The sequence below is a fragment of the Stegodyphus dumicola genome, chromosome X1 (genome assembly GCF_044657685.1).
Source record: "Stegodyphus dumicola isolate Sdum_Otavi_A_Nest chromosome X1, ASM4465768v1".
Classification (NCBI taxonomy): domain Eukaryota; kingdom Metazoa; phylum Arthropoda; class Arachnida; order Araneae; family Eresidae; genus Stegodyphus; species Stegodyphus dumicola.
In genome coordinates this window covers 194,857,616-194,880,002 of record NC_140780.1, presented here as the reverse complement: position 1 = coordinate 194,880,002, position 22,387 = coordinate 194,857,616, and the positions used below count along the sequence as shown (strand labels likewise).

Genomic DNA, 22,387 nt, shown 5'->3' with positions numbered 1-22,387 from the left:
ATTGCTTTTTCTTTTAATTCTAGCGCATAACATTAACTTGTTTATTCAAATTCCATACAGTACCAACTTAATTCACTATCCAACCGCAATGTCTTTCATTCACATCCTATGTGATAATACTGCAAGTTTCCTTAATTTGAAAAAAAAAGTGAATATTTAATTATTAGTCATTTCAAAATAGAACTAATTTTCACAAACATTACCTTCTATTGAAAACACCCCTTAACCTATAACTGATTTAGAAATACAAAGACGACTCTTATCACACGTCGCTCATTTGTAAACATCTTTGGACATTTCAGGTTTTAAATCTTTTTTCGCAAGTATATCAATATAATCAGAAAACATACCTGACATTTTTACTCAATTTAAAGGCGACATATTGTTATAAGAATCATTTTAGTTAAATTTATAACGCAAATAAACACATTTTGTGCTACATATGTATAAACATTTAGATTCTGACTTGTGATTTTAGTAAGACTTACATGCACTAACTATGTCAACATTTCTTCGTTTTGCAAGGTTCGTGTCAAACCATATTGCATTCGAATGTTGGTGTAATAGATCAATTTCTCTTTTAAACACTTGTGAACATTAGTTACAATTTCTAAGAAGAGAAGTATCATGACGTTTTAAAACATCATCATCAGTAATTGTTTTTGACAGCTACTATATTTAAAGAAAGTTCGTGAGATTTCATTTGCCTCTTCAAATTCTTTTTTATTTGAAAAAATATCCGAACATTCAATACAACGTCTAACATGTAAAGTTTCATGTTTTGTCAAGTTCACTTAATATTTTTGAGCATTATTTACACTTAAAAGTAACTTTATAAGTTTTGATATCCATTTTACAAGAAAAGAACTTGTTATGATTGACTACAAATTTCAAGACGAGAAGTTTCATGACTTTTCAAACTATCAACTTCGCTAAATTTCTTAGGACAAGAAGACATCTGAAGATTCTTTCATGAGATTTCAAATGCCTCTTCAGATTACTCGTTTTCTGGAAACCTTGCAAATATATCGCACAAGTAAAATTTCAGAGATGAATCACTTCATGAATTCTTAAATTTTCAACACGAGTGAATTGCTTGAAACATATACTGCATTGGAAATACAAATAGCTTTAAAAAGATGTTATAAAAATAATGATAAACTTCATTTCGCCAAGAAGCTTTTCCATTTTAATTCATTTATTTATTTTCCAAAGAACAAGTTTCTGTATTATTTTTAAAGTGTACTTAAAATTTTCTTTCATTAATTGATATAAAGTTAAGAGCAATATCCATATTCTTATATTTGATAATTTACATGTTTGTTATAAAATTTAAATAAAAATTTTATTATATTTTTATAAAAATATATAAGGAAACCAAAATAGACATAACATCAATCAAACACAGAAATTTATATAAAGAAGCTGTGCTTACATCAAAGCATTTTTGTAATCTTCATAACATTTAGATTCAAAAAACATGTCATGAAGTAAGTGAATAATATTTTTCTGCCTTAAAGAATCTCTTACATGTTGTAATTTTAAAAGGAAAAAGTCGTATTTTCCCTTTTAAAACTACAATGCTTATCAAAGATTATCCTTCACTTATATTTGTGTAAGACCAAAATCTGAGAATAGCAGTTCTTCCAAATACGTTTTCATCGATTATCAGGGTTTCAGAACTTTCTAGTAACCTATCATACTATGACAACGCAATCATGCGCTTTCCGATGCAGTACTTAGACCTTTTATGAAAACACGAGTTTATTTTTACTCATACGAACGAAACAAATGAAACCTTCTTTTCATCCTATCAAAGTGATGAAATTATTTGGTTAATGTGGTTTCAGATAATTCCTACTATTTAGGAACCGGATGGTAAAGCCAATATGACAGATTTAACTGACGCAGAGTTAAACATGGAATTTATGGAAGAATTTTATTCACGAAATATAGCTAATACTTTGCTAGAAGGAATATCAAACTATGAATTTAAAAATATTAATATTCAAATTAATACAAATCAGTATACCCCACGAAGAAATGTTCTCGGATTTGGTGATGAAGGAATTAGTTACGAATTCTCTGCAACGAGGCTTGGTGCAGAACCTTGGTCGCAGTCTCTTCTAAATATTAAAGAAGACGTTGAAACAGTGACAGGCATAAAATATAATTTTGTCTTATTGAACTACTGTCCTGACGGACTTGCTAAGATATCTATGCACAAATACTACGAAGCTTGTCTCGAATCTGAATGTGATATACCTACCATCAGTTTAGGTGCAAAACGTCGAATGATATTTTCCGGACTAACTTTTACATCTCGTACTCTGGACTTAAATCATGGATCACTCATCATGACAAAACCACCAACGAATCAACTTTGGATGCACGGAATACCGTCCCAAACTGATGTTAAAGATCCTAAAATTAGACTCCATATATACCATTTCGCAGCATAAAAATTTCGAAAAATAAAATACGATTGAGAGATGATGAAGAGGAACTTCCAGAGGATAATTGGCTTGTCAGCTATATGAAATCTGTCCTTGAAAACTTCATGCCCGATAATCAAGAAAAGGAAATGAAAAATTCAAAGTTGATAATGCAGTAGAGACTCTTGGTTGCGGATATTTTGTATTCTTCATTCAATTCGAAATCTCACGAACATTTTTTAAATATAGTAGCTGTCAAAAAAATTACTGCTGATGATGTTTTGAAGTAGCATGATACTTCTCTTCTTAGAAACTGTATCCAATGTTCACAAGCGTTTGAAAGAGAGATTGATATGTTACACCAATATGCCTTGACACGAACCTTGCAAAATGAAGAAACGTTGACACTGTTAATGCATGTAAGTCTACTAAAATCACAAGTCGTTGTCAACTGAATGATTTTCTAGAACACATAGAAGGAACAATACTTAGATTACATCTTTGAATATATAAAATTGCTACTAGTAGAAAAATTGAGTTATGAGGTAGATACCTATCGATGTCTGAAATAGTTACCGCTGAAAGGAGTCGTGAGTGTGAAAATAGAGAAATAGAAGAGCTATGAGGAATATAATAAATGTATAAGGTATTTCTCCCGCCTTCTTAGCATGCTTTCGTAGTGTGGTAGTCTGCACGTGGGGGCGTATTCCAGAGTTCCGTGGTTCGATTCCCGGCGAGGGCGTTGCTCATTTTTCATCTTTCTCGCTTTCAAAAAATACCTAATGTCTTTACAAACGTGGTTGAACGTGGGTCCTAGGAAATTTTATTTAATCAGAACTAAATATTGTAAGTATGAACCTCTTTCTCTCAATAGTTAATGATTCAGCTGTAATAAAAGTAAGAATATTAAACTTTAAATATATATACATATAGTACATGTATTAAATGATGATATTACATTGAATAATGTAAATAACTGATGATACGTGTGTTAACATAGTAAATGCTCACGTTTATGAAGTTATAAGCATTACTTCAACTAACACACATAAACGTTTTTAATTAATTTTATATGATAACAGCCGCTACGCGGCCAGCCTTTGTCTGGCGTTTAAATGTATCGTCTAGAGGCACTTATGTATCAAATTTCGTAACCCTGGGTCTATTAGCTTACGCGCAGCACGAACGAAAAACATACATAAACAGACACGCGGACAGACAGACTCTTCCTTTTATTATACGTAGAGATATGCAAATGTAACAATATCTATTCAGTTTTCGTTCGTATTCGGGAATATTTAAATATTTTTTAAATTTAAGGTAGATTGGATTAAAATATCTGTGCCTTTCTTCGGTTCAGTCAGTAATGTGTGTAAGCTGGTAAAGGTATGTATATTCGTAAGTTTTATATACTGTATCACAATTTTGACAATGTTTTGTCCATAAAAAATATATATGCTAATAAGAGCATTTTTGAAGTTAGTAAACTAATGAAAACCAACGTTATGGAATGAAAACTATAGAAGCATTTACATTTCCAGAAGTATATCAAAGTTTCTTTTCTTAAAATCAGCAGGTGTATCGCGGTTTCTATTTCTATTTCGTTAAAAGTTGAATTTGTAAAATAAAAATTTTCTACAGTGTATGGTCAATTAAATCAATAGAAAATCCATATCATGAATGAAATTCATGTCTTACATCAGATTAAAAAGAAATAAACGAAATCTAAATGTTTATGCATATTTAGCACAAAATGTGTTTATTTGAGATATAAATTTAACTAAAAAGATTCTTATAACAGTATGCCGCCTTTAAATTGAGTAAAAATGTCAAGTGTATTTTCTGATTGCATTGATATACTTGCGAAAAAATATTTAAAACCTGAAATGTCCAAAGATGTTTGCAAATGAGAGACGTATGATAAGAGTCTCTTTTGTATCTCTAAATCAGTTATAGGTTAAGGGGTGTTTTCAAGAGAAGGTAATGTTTGTGAAAAATGTATTAGTTCTATTTTGAAATGACTAATAATTAAATATTCACTTTTTTCCAATTAAGGAAACTTGCAGTATTATCACACAGGATGTGAATCAAAGACATTGCGGTTGGATAGTGAATTAAGTTGGTACTGTATGGAATTTGAATAAACAAGTTACGGTTATGCGCTAGAATTAAAAGAAAAAGCAATTCACAAAAGGTATGTTAGAATGCAAAGCAAGATGTTAAAATTTAAAAAGATGCAACAAAGTAAAACCAAAGGACACTGGTAATTCACATTTGAAAAATGGTATTTTGGGTACGATACTGAAAAAAATTGGTTTTAAGAATTTCTTTGTGCATGTGATGCAAAAAATTGCTAGTTTCCCTTAAAGTTTTCCATGAGTTTGGAAGTAGATTCAATTTGTGTAGGATAAAGTTAAAATTAGCATAGTCAGTGCATCTAAAATATAAAAAAATAATCGTGTGAGTGGTGTAAATTCATTTGAAATACTGAAATATGACGTACACTAAATATCAGAAGATGTAAGGAATATTTTGGTATGTGTGGATGAAACACTGAATGTGGTTGCAAAATTAGAAACGAAAATTAGGAATACATCGGGATTTAAAACTAAACATGATGTTAGAATCTTTTGAAGACCTTAAAACTATTTGAGAAAGGAATACTTACATTTAGTTATAAATGATATTAAACTGTAAAGTTGTGAATGGAAAATTCTGAGTAAAAAAACTAAGTCTAATCAAATCATGTAGATGATCAATTATGATCGCATAATATAACAAGTATTTAAAAAACTATAAGGAAATGTCTGAATACGCAGTAAATTAAAACAATTTAGATTATTAAAAATTGTATTAATGTCTAAAATGGAATAAAATATTAGAATTATGAATGATGAGACACAAATGAAAACAGTACAATAAATAAGTTAAACTAGAACTATGAAGTATAAACTAAGGAGGAAAATCATAAACGTAAGAAAATTAATTAATATTTATACACTTAAATTGCTTATATTAAAAATAATAATCGGCAGTGTAAGGAAGATATTGTTAGACATGTGAAAGAAATTATAAATCCTGTTCAAAATTAATAAAATAACTAAGATTATGAAAAATAAGTGTTTCTTTATAAATAGAATAGTATGTAAAACAAATAAGTTAAATTGAAAGTGTTTATAGAAGACTAGTAAGTTAAATAAATATATTGAACACTATAGCGAATTCAGAATATATTGAACACTATAGCGTTAAAAAAAAGGACGAAACTGCATCTAAAATTAAGTAATGTAACAAATAAACAGCTTGTATGGGAACAATTACGTTCGTCTAACATAACATGTAAGTATAAGTAACAAGTAAGTATAAGTTCGTATAACGTAACATGTTAAAATTCAGAACATGTTGAAAATTATGAAAGATATAAAAAAATAATCTGGAAATTTAAATGAAAATATTGCAAATTAGAAACCTTAAGTATTAAAAAATATGGCAACAAACAAATATGTTATTATGAACAGAAAATATTATAAATCAATTAAAATTAAAAGTTTATGAAACACTAGAAAGTATAAAAAGTATCAAAATAAAATCAAATAAATGAAAAGTATCAAAATAATAAATAAAAAAATCTTGTAATTTTATTTTCATGACATGATGAATTGTCATTAAATGGAAATCCTTTTCATACTTTTTCCCCCTCTGATGCATTGTTTTCTGAGACGCGCACTGAAAGTTTTTAATGCCAGACTTCAAAACATATTTCTAAAATTCACAATTCACTTTTTCGTCAACTTTGGGCAGCATGAGCGTATCACGGAAGTTAAGATGCAAAAAGTATTCACTTGATCCGTTGCCAATTTTGAAAATACTAAATTTAAGTGAAAACTCTTAGCAGCAGGAGGTCTACAACCCAACCAGCAGCATAAAACAATTCAGCTTTATTCGTGACGTCATTGGGTACGCCCTCTAGTATGATTCCATCGATGGCGTTGCACGTCGCATCTGTTATATCATTGGCCACGCCCCTGACCCACTCTCCTGCTGGCCCAGAACTGTCATTTTACAGCTACTGCTAGTACACTACACTAAATGAAAACTAATATATTACTATCATTTTCAATATTGGTCCAGAACTGTCATTTTATATCTAGCCGGAAGTGCTTCCAATTACATCTCGAAAATAAGCGCTAGGGAAGAAGACAGGTTTATACCTAACAGGTTTATACAGATAATAATTTAAGCAATCGTCAAGCATAGCAGAAGCATTAATTTTCGAAATTTTAATATAAACTAACTATCGAAATATATGCTAGTTTTGAAGAAATACCCATTAGATGGCTTCATGGAAGACAACATAATCAGAATTATTAGGTAAGATCTGGCCACCAAGAAAAAAAAATAACCTCTGAATTTTAGTGTTTCCTTCGAAAGTTATTAATGTAAATGTTCTATTATTTTATTTTTATTTTTAACAGATGTAAGCATTTGAAAATTTATCAATTTATTATTTATCTAAGAAAGAAGTTAGAAAGGGGAAGTGATAATCCTTGTTTTGATCACTTTTATTTGTATAAAGTTTACTGTAGAAATCGTATGTTAGCATTAGAATTTACCACCAAGATGGTTAAAATGAATTCAAACCTAAATTAGTTTAATGTGGCTCAAATATTCACAAGGATAATTTAAATTATTAACGAGTATTTTTAGTTGACGTAACTTACCTTTCTCTGGTGCTTGAGAGGAAATTAACACCTAAATTCTGAGGAAGCAGCATAAGGAAATAATATGAGAGGTAAATAAAAGTAGTTCATAATTTAGTGGCAGAAAAAAAAAAAAAAAAAAAAAAAAAGTTTGCTCTTTGGGGGTAATTTTACCATTAGGATCTTATAATTATTTCTAGTATTTGTACTGTGGTCATTCTAAAATAGGAAAGTTGAATAGTTATTCAAATTATCAGAGATGATATCCAGCTGCTGCATTGCCATTTGAGCCGTTTTAGAACATTGTCTCACTCCAGTCGTGCTTAAAATCCCTGCACTTTTTAATGTCACTTGCTGCTTTTAAATTTGGTCAGACTGCTCCACTTCAGCCACGGTTTAAGGGACAGACAGAGGTGAAGGTTATCAATTTACGATTTATTTGTTATGTAGCAAACTTTAATATGAATTTTCAAATGCATTAACAAATCTTGAGCTGCCTTTTGTGTTCCAAAAGACACAGAAACAAAGAAGTCTACTAAAAAGATCAGTTTTATTTATATATTTTTTAACGCTTGTAAAACATACGTTATACAACGTGTTAATACATGTGTTATAACAATGTATAATAAATACATGTAACACCAACAATGTTTAATATTCAATCTTACAATACTTAATTTGCAATAATATTACAAAATAATGCCTTGTATTTCGTTTAATACTATACTGCCATGTATTTAAGATAGTCACGTTATCATGAAAACATTTTATAATTAAACTATAAACGATTTCATTTTAAACGAGTAATTTATTGATTTAACGTTTCTTCCCCCTCCTCATTATGCTTAATTTTTTTGCCGCAAGACTACAGAGATATACGTGAAGAAATAACATCTACACTTCGATATTCACGAACTATAATCAGCATTTTTTCGACAAAATCTTAAAGCACTGCTTATTTAGAGCAGCATTTCTGTTTTATGGATTAATTGGTTTATTTTACCTTCTAGTTTTGTCAAATATCATATTAGTTTTGATATTTACCACTATACTGGTAAAAAATTTACTAGTAAATTCATCGGCAGAATTTTTCAGTAATTATGCAGCTTTAAGCGTTATTTTGTTAACTTAGTCTAGAATTAAGGAACAAAAATTCAAGTACGAAAAACAGGTACTTGAATTTTTGTTCCTATATATACAATATATTTGAAATACAATATATTTGAAAGGTGGTTGGGAAAAATCGAAATTACTAATTATATAAAAAGTGTATCATTGCATCAGGATGTTTACAGGAATACTTTAATTTTAAAAACGTTTTCATAGTTATTGTATTAGTGAATATTAGGTTACTTTTTTTTGGAAGCAGGCAAAATGAAAAATTAGGAACGCCTTCGCCAGGAATCGAACCACGAACCTCTGAAATACCGGCTCAGTATGCTGACCACTACACCACGAAGGCACGCCGGGAAGACGGGAGAAATACCTTATATACTCCCCCTTTTAAAGGGCGACTGAGTTTTTCAGGGGGACCCAATCGCCAAATCCTGGGTGAGAAGAATCATCATCCCCTTTTTTTTTAGTTCGGGTGCCCCTGTAGAGACATTAGGTTAATTTTTTTTTTTTTTTTGGAAGCAAGCAAGATGAAAAATTAGGAACTCCTTTGCCGGAAATCGAACCACGGACCTCTGAAATACCGGATCAGTGTGCTGACCACTACACCACGAAGGCACGCCAGGAAGGAGGGAGAAATACCTCATAAACAATGCTTTAATTTTTATGTAATCTAATATTTTGCTTCATCCTGCACCGTTTATCTTTCTTAATTTAATATCAGGGCTGGCGCTACAGCTGCTGCAATCCGTGCAGCTGCACTAGGCGGCAAAATATTTACAATTTATGAAGGATCTGGGAGGTAGAACTTCGGAGTCGCAGAGTTTGCCCAGGGCGGCAAAAAAGTCTAGGGCCGGTCCTGTTTAGTATGTACAACGTAGAAAAATGTAGTGCCAAGCTACCAGTAAAGATAAATAACATGAGATTCCTCCAAAAAATAAATCAAGTTTTTATTTTTTAAATTTTAAGCTTCTTCTTTATTGATTATGGTAATAAACGGATGATACTAAATTTGAGAGTTCTAATCTGGAGCAACTGCTAAAGGCATAATTGGGTTAAATGCTTTAATTGGAAGAAGACTTCTTGAAAGATTAAAATGAAGCGCAATTTGTGAAATTTGATAATTAGTAAAAAGTGGTGAAATTAAATTTTAAAATAATTTTAAATGAAGCAATAATGTTTATAAATTTAAAAAGAGATTTATAATAATAATTAAAAATATAGTAATTAAAAATGAGTTCTTTTTTTCGGTTTATGGAAAGAAAAAAAAAACTATGCAATTATTAGCTGGTATTAAAACAGGATAAACAATAATTTAACGCGTACTCACAAAATAAGTAATAGTGGTGTTCAATAATACAATTATGCATGAAGGTTATTAATTTGAGATTTTCTGTGATGACCATAATCAGATGCGTTATCATATTATATTTGCAACCTGCCTATTATGACATTTTCAAAACATGGGGAATAAGTATTTTAATCACTTATTTAAAAGTCATATTTTTATTATAATACAAAATATGTTTTACTGTAATAGAATCTAATTGCACTACGGTTACTGAGATATTTTACCTCGTCCATCTATGAATTGAGATTATTTTACAGGGTGAAAAAAAAAATATTCTAAAACATTTCTCACTGATACTAAAACTAAGGTATTAAACATGGCGTACAGATTTTTCTAATTTATTTTTAATTTTGATATCCTATAATTTAAAAGAAAGAAATGTAGATATAACACAAGGAAATAAGTTTGAACTTTTAAATCATTCAAAATCCCACTAAGACTGAAATTAATTTCGCAAAAATGTTCAAAATCCTTCGAGATTTATATGCTATAAGTCTTTCTTAAAGTAAAACTATTCTGCAGTAGAGTATTTTATTTCTTTCATGACGAGAGATCTGTGAATGCTCTGAGAAATATGCTGCATTTGTTTCAAATTAACATAAGGCTGAAGTCCAATTTTGACTATTTTAAAGTGTATTGTTCAGTAATGATTCCATGTTCATTGCTTTTCCCACTTCTGGGAGAGTTTATCGACAAAGTCCTTTACAGGTATATGATACGTCTTGGGACAGAACGAAACGCCGTGATAGACTTAAACGATTTGAGCATAATATCGTGAAAATCTCTAGAACATTCATTGCTCGTAGTCGCATCCCTATCATGGAATATTGAAGAATTTTAGAGGACCAAGTTTAACCAATTGCTCAAACATTATAATGTTTGAGCAACTAGGTATCCTAGATCCGAAGAAGGTCACGTTTATTACGGTGACAATGTATTAGTTCAAAGCACAAAGCTGGTGACACAATGGTTTGAATAACATCAAATTATGCTTGAACATCTTTCATGTACTACACAGTTCTCTTGACCTCGGTGCTCTTGAAATTGTTTGGGACCTGTTAGAGCTGTTTTATCTGCTATAATATTTGGAAAATATTTAATCATTTTTCGGTATGGAATGAAGTAATCATGATTCTACTTTTAAGAAATTTTCTTCACATTTAAGGTAAATACGAGAAATCTTTTTCATAAATTCCCCAATAAACGAATTTCTTTTTTAAGTCAGATACACGCTGAAATTTGCCATAATTTTAACTAACCAATCAGATACACTTTTTCAGTTACATTCTGCTTACGCAGATTAAACAAATGGAGCAATTTTTGAAGTAAATGACAGTCAACATTAGTCTTGAGAATTTCATAACTGCAAAATTAGATTAAGAATCCTGGAATTCCTCAGAGTAGAAATAAAGAAAGATAAAAGCTTAATTCTTTATATCTGTCTACGACTGGTGCATATTTGTCATTAACGCCTTCCACCCCATTGGTATTAAAATCTTCATTCCCTTATCGAAAGTTCTCACAGGCAGTTCCTTAATTTTGTGTTTCATTTTTCTCCCCGTTTTCCCCATCAGAAGCACTGTCTGGACTAAAATTAATGGATTTCGGCTGTAACTGACTCAAATGCCGAAACCGGCTGCTGCAATAGCCATCGGTAAGCACACCTCCTCCCCTTCCTACTTACTTACGGCAACCCCACGTGAGGGACTATAGCCTATACAAACATATATATTAATATTTGATTTCTTTTCTTCTTGTCCATGTGGGGCTATGCAGAGCCGCATTTTCTTTCCTGGTCTTTAAGCCAACAGTCTTTAAGACTAGGCTTTAAGCTTTGGTAAGAACGTTTGTTTTACACTACTATAAAAATATCTGGTTTTTATCAAAGCTTCATTTCAATAACTGGGAATAACTGGGTGAATAAAAAAACACTCCTGATGAAGAATTGTTGTCTAGAAGAATAAGAAAAAAGATCATATCTCAGTGAAACAAAGGAAACAGAGGTACTGGTTCAGAAGCTCATAATTAACAGATTTTTAAAATCCTGAAGAATATTTTAATGACAAAAGGATTAATGTAATTTTTATTACACTTCACGACAGTTAATCGTTGCCACTTACAGGAATATTTCGAAACAATATTTAACAATTTAACCTAATTTTTATTTAACAGTAATGATAATAGTTTAACTTTACAGTTGTGTTACATCGGCATGCCCATTCATTACAGCGAAAGTTATCTGCAAAGAGTGCAAGACTGTATGAAAGATTTTCTCGAGATGAAAAGTTTTACTAGAGAAAACTGGCTGGCATTTATATGAAAAAATTGCTAAATCATACTTAAATTCCAATTCAGTAATTTATTTTAACCTTTCCATCACTAGTGAATACATACAAGATTATGCACATTTTGCTTTATTTCAGTTAATTTTTTATTTTATTAATCCAAAGGGGCAATTTGCCCAGAAGGATTATTAATTTCGTTTTGGCATTTTGCGTTTTTTCACTTTTCAAATTGTTGCCACCAAATATTATCGCCCTGTATTATATTTAAAGAAATTAAATAATGAAGAATCTGCATAAATGTATCGATGTTTCTCGCAATGTGATAAACAATGGTACCCAGAGCCATCAAATTTTGAATAACGTAATCCTCCTGCGAATATAGGCATCTGGAAGCCCAAATTTGAAATTTGGAATTTGTTTTATTATCGACTTCATATTTAGTAAAACTTTAACGAATTTTTGATTATCAAACTCAAGGATTTCAAAGGGATCAATGGTAACATTGTACAGAAAAAATATTTTTGTCTCTAGCGCGCGAGACTGTGTATCGGAAATTCTAAAGGTATGCTCATTTTAAAATTATTTTGCGATATTGCTCTTGAACTGAATTTTATGGTTTAAGTGCGAAGAACATGATATTTAATAAATAAAGGTAACACACAAAATGTTAAAAAATGACGTAATTTAAAATCTGAAGCCTTTCAGATTTTTTAAAAATTTTCTTTTAATTTATTTTGCATTAAGGCATTAAGATTATTTATGTCTATGTATCTCTATATATATCAGATATATATATATATATATATATATGATGTACCAGCTTTTGTCCGGAATAAATAGATTGTTGAAGAATCATAGATGTAGTCGTAGCTTAAATTATCAGACGATAAGTTTAAAAAACAGAATCCATTTATTATATTTCAGGAGAAAATAGCAGTTACAAAAATTAAGATCTCCGGAGTAAATAAAAAAGAACTACTAATAACTTTTTGTATTAAGTTTACTGCATTGTTACATTAAAGAAAAAACCCCGATATTCCTTTGCGAGTCCTTTTATAGCTTCTGGAAAGGCGGAGCTTCCAAGAAATGACGTCAACCATTCCAGTTCGCTTTAAATATCTCCAGAACATTCTATAACTGTACATATAGAAAAGGCGGGAAATCAACTTGACTACGGGGCTGTGGATTTAATTACACGTACTTTCAAAAAAGAGACCGTCGCCATTAAAAATGAAAAGAACATATAGTTAGAATTTTAAGTGTATTCTTGACTATGGAATTTTATTATTACAAAATATATATATATCTTTTTTCGTTTGTTCTGACTACTTAACTTCAAATTGTATATATATATATATATATATATATATATGGAAACACCTTGTGAAATGCATGTTTGAAAAGAAAGATTGATTTTAATGAAATATGTAGGTGGCGCTGTCGTTTTTGACTACTGACGCCACCTATACAACTTCATAAATGTGCTAAACAGTTCAGTTATTGTCGGAGTACTGTTATGTGAGGTTGTCATTGCATTATGTCAGAGTTAACAGACTCTGAACGTGGGAAAATTGTTGGAGCACGTATGGTAGGTGCTTCCGTAAGCAAGGTAGCCGAGGTGTTTAGTGTTTCAAGAGGTACTGTATCGAAGATTTATTCCGCATATTTGAAAAGCGGAAAAACATCATCTGCTAAATCACAGCGCGGAAGAAAGTGTGTCCTGAGTGATCGTGACAGACGATCATTAAGGGCAATTGTGACGAAAAATAAGAAGACCACAGCTGCAAAAGTTACTGCTGAAATGAATGTTGTGTTACCGAACCCTGTGAGTACCAAAACAATTAGAAGGGAGCTTCATAAACAGGGAATTGCTGGCCGTGCTGCAATTGAGAAGCCACTTATCAGTGATGCTAATGCCCGTAACAGGAAAAGGTGGTGTTTAAGTCATAAAGCCTGGACTATAGAGCAGTGGAAGAGAGTAATATGGTCTGACGAGTCTTCTTTCACATTGTTTCCGACTTCTGGCCGAGTTTACGTCTGAAGAACGCCATCTCAAGTGTTATGTCGAGAATTTCAATTTTTAATATGTGTTTTAAGTTATTATTATTCTAATATTTTTGTTTGTATTCATGTGTATCTTTTTAATCTGGAAAAAAAAGTATTCTTAGGCTCTTAAGGTGTTGTTTAACTTGTTGTTCTTGAATAGGAATTGTAACAAAGGCGAGAGACGGTAGCGAGGACACACATCTGGTTTATGGCCTTTTCACTAACAATGTCGCCCTTTTAGCTAATGCGTGTGAAACGGAAGTTGTTTTCCTGTCGCTTTGTTAAAGTTTGCAGTCTTCTTACTTCAAGACAGTGGGAGGTGTACTAAGTTAGATAATTGGATACTCGTAAAAGCTAGTTTCGCTTGTTAGTTGGGGGGTCTATTTTTTTTTCTCACGTTGTGAGTACAGATGTTTTTCGGATTGCATTGTCAGATTTTCTGGTGTTTGATTCGTCATGGGTGTGTCATTTTCTCAATTTAGATAACATAAAATTCCGGGATTGGTAAGATTTAATTTTATGATTTTTTTTGAAAGCCTATGAACTCACACAGGCGGAGAAACCGAGATTTCCTGGGTGCTTGCACCAGGCTAGAGATTCTGATTCTGTTTTCCTGATTTCTTCAAGCTAAGAGTAAGAAGAGGAGTGGGGGCTTGACCCCTTGCGGATCCCCTCGCGGGCGCCGGCTATTGCGTTGGATTTGGAGACATTTGAGTTGCGAAGATTTAAGGCAGTAAAAGAAAAAGTTCGGTGCGGCTTTACCTCCTGCGGGGGCTTGCAACTCGGTCTGAGGCGAGTTTTCTCGCCGCTTTCCCGCTGATGAGAATTTGTTCGCACGGAGAAAGTGCTCTGCGCACAATTTGATTTTACCGTTTCATCGTGTATTTAGTGATCTTTGAATTGTCATGTTAGAGGCTTTCCAGTTAGAATTGTTCATCACAGACAGGAGAGATTGGTTACAACTAAGAAGTTTGTGCCAAAAGTGCTCTACCCAAAATTTAGTTTCGCCGCTTCTTCGTGTATTTTGGAGAACTTGAATAGTCATGTTTGAGACATTCCAGTTGAAGAAATTTGTCATGAGGTACAGATTTGTTCCAGAAGGAGGTATCATGCTTCCCTTGTTCTTGAGATCAATGGACGCTTCTGAAAGTGTTTTGATAGAAAAAAGATTGGACACTAAATATCTTTTCTTTCGGAAATTGTCTCTCACTTAATGGACATATTTAAGGCGGTTCGTGAATCAATGGACGCTTCTGAAAGTGTTTTGAAAAAAAAAAAAATTGTTTTAGCTCATTTCCAAGTGGATTGGACACTAAAGATTCTTCAATCCAGAAAAACTGTCTTCCATCTGTGAGTGATTTTTAAATTTGTCTACCTCTCTATCTTTTCAAATTACTTAAACGGAAATTATTTATTTTATATATGTAAACTACTAAATGATTAGAATATTTTGAATAATGACTAATTAATTTAAAGTCTGTAAAGGAAGGTTTAAGGATTTGTTTTACCGGCTTAATTAGTGAGCTATTGAACGTCAAAAATAGTAAACTTACAAATTAATATGAGTATGTTAATTTTGGAATGAAATATGTGTTATTTTCCATCTTAAGGTATATTAATTTTTGTAAGCTGTAAATGCGTGTGACATTATGTGTTACTTTACAGAGTAAAAATATGTTGTAGGATACTGATCAGTTATCCATTATTTAATTATATAAAATAGTCAAGAATTTAATAAATGTGTGTTTAAAATTTAATTGCATTTGTGTATTTATGTTGTGTATATTTTACTGTGGTCTGTCATTGTCCCTCCATTTGTTTGAGCCGGGAGGCTTTTAAGAAACATGGAGTAATTAATTGAATTTGGGGTTATTGATTTTTCCTTGGCATAGGTTACTCACAACGCAAAACTTAAACGTTAAATTGTACTACCACTATACGATTGATTGATAGATATGATATATGATTGATTGATAGATTTACTATACGAATATTTATAAGAATGTCGAAATGATATATGAATATTATGATTTAGAATTTGAATTATTTGATTTTTGGGTTCTGTTATGGTTTGGGCAGCCATATCGTGGTTCTCTGCTAGCCCCATGATAACTGTGTCAGGGCACATGACTGCCAAGACTTATGTGAACATTTTGGCCGATCAAGTTCATCCCATGGTACAAACTTTGTTCCCCGATGTTGATGGTGTCTTCCAAGACGACAAAGCCCCTGTTCACACAGCTCACATTGTCCAGGATTGGTTTTCTGAGCACGAGGATCAGTTGTCTCATCTCCCCTGGCCACCACAGTCACCAGACCTGAATATTATCGAACCTTTGTGGTCTACATTGGAACGGAAAGTGCGTTCTCGTGATGCACCGCCAACATCGTTATCTGAACTTGCCACCGTTTTGCAGGAAGAATGGTATAATATTCCCTTGGCAAACATACAGGAACTGTATTTATCCATTCGGAGAAGACTGCAAGGTGTTTTGGATGCGAACGGGTTTCCTACACCATATTAAGCAAAGAAACATGTTTTTTTAAAGGTGTTTCCATATTTTTGTCCAACCCCTGTATATATTGCAGTAATTTATATTTTAGAACCAAAGTCCAAAGTTCGTGCAGGGAACTGCGTAAAGTTATCACTTCGCGACTTTTTGCATGATCTTTTGTAACTTTTGGATCACCCAAAATTGTCGCGTATAGAAGAGAAACGGATAAGTAAAAATATGTGAAATACTCAAATTCAAATTCATAATAGCTGAAGGCAGAAATACAGTGTGCTTAATTTGCAGGATTAAAAAAGTATTTCACTGTTTTACTGATAAGGGAAACTATTGGACTTCCAGACTACCACTGGCACGAAACATTCAGAAGTGATCAAACATGTGAACAAAGCAGTAGAAGCCAGTATGGAGTTTCGCAGTAGTCAGCAAGGCCCAGAACAGGGCATATCCTATCATAAAGTTCACATATTATGCACATACGTCCCTCTATGGCATGGCAATGTGGTGAAGGAAGAAAGACTGCAAGCTTAGTTGATGACTACACTACAAGTAGGCAATGAAGGCATTAGATTCACAGGTAGAAGCGTTAAGTATGGTCACACAACAATGAAATTTATGCCAGGAACGAAAGAGGCGTTTGAGATAGTGAAGGGAATATATTCTAGAAATTTTCTAAGTGGAACAGCTGCTTCTTTGGCCCTTTTCCTTAAATGCCAACAGCGAATTGCAAGTCTTCGCGCCTTCTCTAGTTTATTGTACAATAGTCGTGATAATTGAGTGTTGCATTTTATTCTCAGGAAGTTTCTGCTAAGAACTTTTACTCTGATAAGATAAACAACTGCCATACAAAAAGCTTATTATACGTTGGATCCAAGCCGTCTGTTTGGTACTTTTGTGTTACCTCCGTCATCAATATGAGCATCAAAAGCAAGCTATTTGGCATGCTTATTACTCCACAACACTACGTTTAGTGGTCGACCATGCCCGTACTCTGTATCACACAACTCACGCAACACTCACTGCCTGTGGACACGTATGCTGCCAGTCTTATCACACGTATGCTGCCAACCTTGTAACTCACATTTAAATTATGTTTACTATTCGATGGTTGTAAAAATTGTGGGTGTGAGCATTATTTTGCGCGTGCCTGTTTTCTGGTTTATTGTGGCTGCAAAACGGCGTATTTTGCACCAATTTTTTCTGCGTCCCTGAAAGTTTTCGTTTCTTTTGCTGTTTATATTATATTTATATTTAAATGGAAATTGCTTTCCTAATTTTGAAGCAACGAGGGCTCTTTGATTAATCGAGGACGATAGAAGATAATTTTAGATTCATCAGCGTAGCTGCAAAATAGGACTGTAAATTTCTCATTACATTTTGTACCTTGATAGATTCCTCGCTTGAAAACTTATTTGAAAAGTATTATACCGAGAACATATTGAATTTTGCCTTTGAAAGGGGAAATTCTAGCAGCCATTATTCTGGAGGGAAAAATCCTGTTTATGTCGAAACAAAGATATCTTCAAACTTAAGTTTTTCATTTTATCAAATCAATTAGCGTTTTAACTCAAATTTCATCGATTCTTCATTCTCATTTGTTATGATTCCAGAAAACATTCCGTTTTTTTTTAAAGGATTTTCAACCCATCCCTGTCACACAGAACAATTTTCTGTTCTGCAAGTCTGTGCTAAGATCACTGTGTTTTCTCTTTAGCAATCAGGCGAAAGATACACTGCTGGCACGATCTGTATTCAAGCGTGCACTGATGAGTTTTCTAGTCGGATTAACTTCACTCTTCGTACCTTGCTTACACGATTAAATCTTTCGAGTGAGAATTTCATGTCTTTGAAGAGTGATCATCTTTTTCTCTGATTTTCGTGTAAAAAAATTCCCTCCTGTAATTCCTCCAAGTTTGGAAATTCGCTAGCCTTAGCTTCGATTTGCGGAGCTTCATACTATAGGTTCGGAGGAAAACGTTGTTTTACTGTTTCTTATGTCCAGGGTTTCATCCAATATGGCGGACGAGGGCACGTTGTTGTAATACTTTTCTTATTACATATCATTTTTACCTCTTCCTGTAACTGTGCTATTTGTTTGAAGTTTCAAATTATTCAGTTTTTGAGACTATAAAATTAAGCGCAGGAATAAATAAGTATGATTCATGTATTATCATTTTTAGGTGTAGTGTGGTTTATTTGGATGTCGCAAAGCACGTTGGAACTGTTTTAATCGATACCCCCCCTTTTTTTAAGTAGACGCATAAACTGCAGAACTTTGTTTGAATATTATGTTAGAATTTTCTTTAATAAAAGTATTTATAAACCTTTTAATGCATACCTGTATAGCTGTTTCATGATATTTTTATTTGTGTAATGGAAGGAAAATGCAGGTGAGACTTAAGGATACAGTTTTGATACCTATTTATTAAACATCTGATTTTTGCTTAATATGTTACAATTATTCGAGGCCTATATATTACAATTTTCCAATATTAATTGTTAATTAATTAATATGTATCCGATACATAATGCAAATGTGTGATTCGCATGGAACAAGGATACGTCTGCTCAATACAGAAATGAAATGCTATAATACAACAGCATATTAGTATGAAATATTAGTTGCAATAATAATGCTGATTGATGCAGATATCCCTTGCTTTAAAAGGATAAAGCTTCCCTTTTACAAAAACAACAACAACAAAAAAAAAAAAAAAAAAAAAAAAAGAATTGATATTATTTTTATAAGCTATTTTCTTCTTTCTTTGTGTGTGCCTTCTTGGTTAACTGGATAGCATAATCGGGAGGCCCGGAGACCGAATATCTCAAAGACAGCACTACTGATTTCTTCAGTTTCCTGACATCGGAAAATTTCTGGAATTTCCTACAAGTGGCGCTCGAGCTAAAAGATGGAGGACGATAATTCGTCACCACCAGAATTTAGAAAATGGGTCTTCTTATCACCAGTCGCCCTTTAAAAGTGGAGTATATAAGGTATTTTCCTCACATACTCCCCTTTTTTCTCACTCCGTTCCGCGTGTCTAACTGGATAGTACTTATGACATGCAATCGGGAGGTCCGGAGTTCGAGTCCTGGTGGGAGCACTGCGGATTTCTTCCGTTTCCTGATAATTTTCTTTATTAAAAAAAATCTTCAAAGAGGTATTTTGCTTCTATGGGGAAAAGTAAAACACGAAAGTATGGTTAACTTTTGATTTTATATGATAATTCCATGTAAATAAAGTAATTATCATATGATAGATGTGTTAAAGCCAGTTTCTGCGTGACCTCTGTACAATTCGTTTGCGACAAAATATACAGCCTTTCGCATCAGCCACAGCGCAAGAAATGCCAGTTTTCAGCAATGGACTAGGCAAACACTAAAAATGTAGACGTTCTGATCTTATATGATATGAACAGATAATCATCATCTTCTGAAACTGCAAACCTAGTATCTGTCACGATAGGATCTCAAACGGCTCGATGTACCCATAATCATTGTCATTTTTTTTACAACTTACATGTATATTTTCTCTTTTCTGTTTTGGAAACTGAAACGATATCCTATCTAAAGTATTTGCACTATCTACACATTTTTCATATGATTATTTCTCTTATTATTATTTCGGATTTTAATAGATTTTGGCATAATTTATAGGCATAATTAATGAATGGCAATTGCCATTCCAACTTACAAAATGTTTAATGTGAATATTCTGTTTTCAAGAAGAGTAGATGCCCATTTAATTAGAGATGACGTCCAAGATTAATTCAAAGGCAGTTAAAAAAAAAAAAGAAAAAGAAAAAAAAAAGGTTAGATAGAGAGAGGAATAATGCATAGTATAAGAAGAAAACTATTATTAAAATTACTATTTGTCTCTATTTCTAAGCAGTTTGGTTTCGTGATTAAGTAAATTAAATCAGAAGTCGAAACAGGAGCTCACTTCAAAACAAGGAACTATTTTTGTTTATATTACTTTTGTATTTCGACATTAGTTTAGGGGAAGAAAAGATTAATCGCTGCATACTTGCACGATTTAACAGTGTTTTTATTTTCCATATTGCGTACAATAAAATAATATGTAACTGAAGTTAAAAATTTCTAAATATTGTGACATTATTTGCTATCACTGTTGTTATCCAATTCATTTTATATTATTTTTCGCATTTATTCGCTGCAGAAATACTATTTTATTGAGATGGTTGTGGCAGAATTTTTCCATCATTTCGCATTAAAAAAATGTAAACAACTTTTTTTCTTTTTTTAGTGAAAGTGTATTTAATCAGGAGTTGACTATATGTAATAGGACAATTCAAAAAACAAATTCATTAACACAATATTCTCAATATAACTGCATGATAAAGTAATAGGTAGATTTGTAGATACTTGGTATTTCAGACGGGTGAATAACCTGTTTAAATTTGCTTACTATTTGTCGGTACCATGCTTCTGTTTCGCAACACCAAAGTACCGAATTTTTTTTTTAATGTTTACTTAATACAGTACATACTTGATACATGTGCGTGTAAACTGGGAATATTTTATTTCGAAAAGTAGGATTACATTTTATTTTAGTAAGAAATAAGTTGTATTTAATTTTTTATACAGCATCTAAATTTTAATATTATTAAATTTGATATAAGATGAATAAAATTTTCCGTTAATTTATTTTAAAAATACATTCTTTGAAATATTGCTCCTGTTTGTGAATGACTGATACATATATTGATGAAAACGTTGTTTATTTATTTATTTATTTATTTTACAAAAAAGCAGGTAGGATTAGTGTTTTAATGAGATACACATAACCAAGTGCAACCAAACTTATCAATATGTTGTTAAAATGACCGTCTCTGAAACCACAAGTATTTTTAGGAATAATAATTAAATAGTGTTATTGAAACATTAGTATGGAATCGGAGTTTGTGGGAGTTATAGGAAGATTTCAGGCACTCTACTTATGAAGAAAACTGAATATGCTTATTATAAATGTATAAATCTGTGCATGTAACAGAACTGAAAAAATTTTTAATGTATTTACATTAAAAGTTTAGTTTTAAAACATTTTCTGTTGTTATTTTTAATTTGAGACAATATTTCAAATATACGAATTTTAAGCTTACGCAAGTTTTCAGTCTAAGCTAAATTGAAAAAAATTAATAGTATAAAGAATAGTAAAACATAAATATAATAATTCACCTTTTTTCGAAGCTTTTGTTGTTCTTAGTCTGATTGTTATCTTTAAGTTATTTATCTGAAATTATTTGTATTATGATAATGTTGCATCCTATTCATTATACAGAAAATGTAATGGGGTCAATTAAGAAAATCATTCTTAGGTTGAGAACGTTAGCGTGAACTAGCTAGAAATTTGGGATAGTCAGAATTTTGTTGCAACTACCTCTACTTGCTCAGAGGTAAACTAGCTTTATCTAATAATTTGCTATATTCTGGGAAAAAATAACGAGGAAAGTTTTCTATCTCATTGATATAAAAGGTACCAGCTGAATGATTTTATGCATGGAAGAATAAAATCCCGTATTTTTTTTTTAGTGTTAAATGCATACATTTATGTGAAATACTCAACAGAGTAATTAAATATCTGTGCGAATTTGTAATGATAGCTGAGATTATTGAAAATATTAAAACAAATTGCAAGTTCTTTACTGCTATGTGTAATACAGAGTGGGAAGAAGCCCAACACTCTAAATTCCAGAGGATCGTATATGACTCCTAACGAATGACATCTAACTCCAATATCAAATGAAAATGGCACCAGACTGCAGGATTCAGATGTTCATTCAGTGAAGTGCCAGTTTTTTCTCATTCGTAGAAGGGTCGCACATTTTCATTTACCGTTTTTGGAAGCACAAAGACAAGACTCGATTTTCGAGTGAAATGACACACTATTTATTCCTCAAAAATGTCATAACTATCCTACCTAGGA

General features: G+C 32.0%; 2 protein-coding genes across 2 annotated transcripts in view; both read left to right on the top strand.

Annotated features, from left to right (window-relative positions):
* The window catches only part of LOC118200749 (uncharacterized), a 178,424-nt gene that overhangs the window by 41,372 nt on the left and 114,665 nt on the right, over positions 1-22,387 (top strand). The gene's annotated exons all lie outside the window — the stretch shown is intronic.
* On the top strand, positions 1,890-2,462 carry LOC118200752 (DNA oxidative demethylase ALKBH2-like). Its single transcript, XM_035372717.1, has one exon. The coding sequence runs from the start codon at positions 1,890-1,892 to the stop codon at positions 2,460-2,462; it is 573 nt and encodes a 190-aa protein (XP_035228608.1).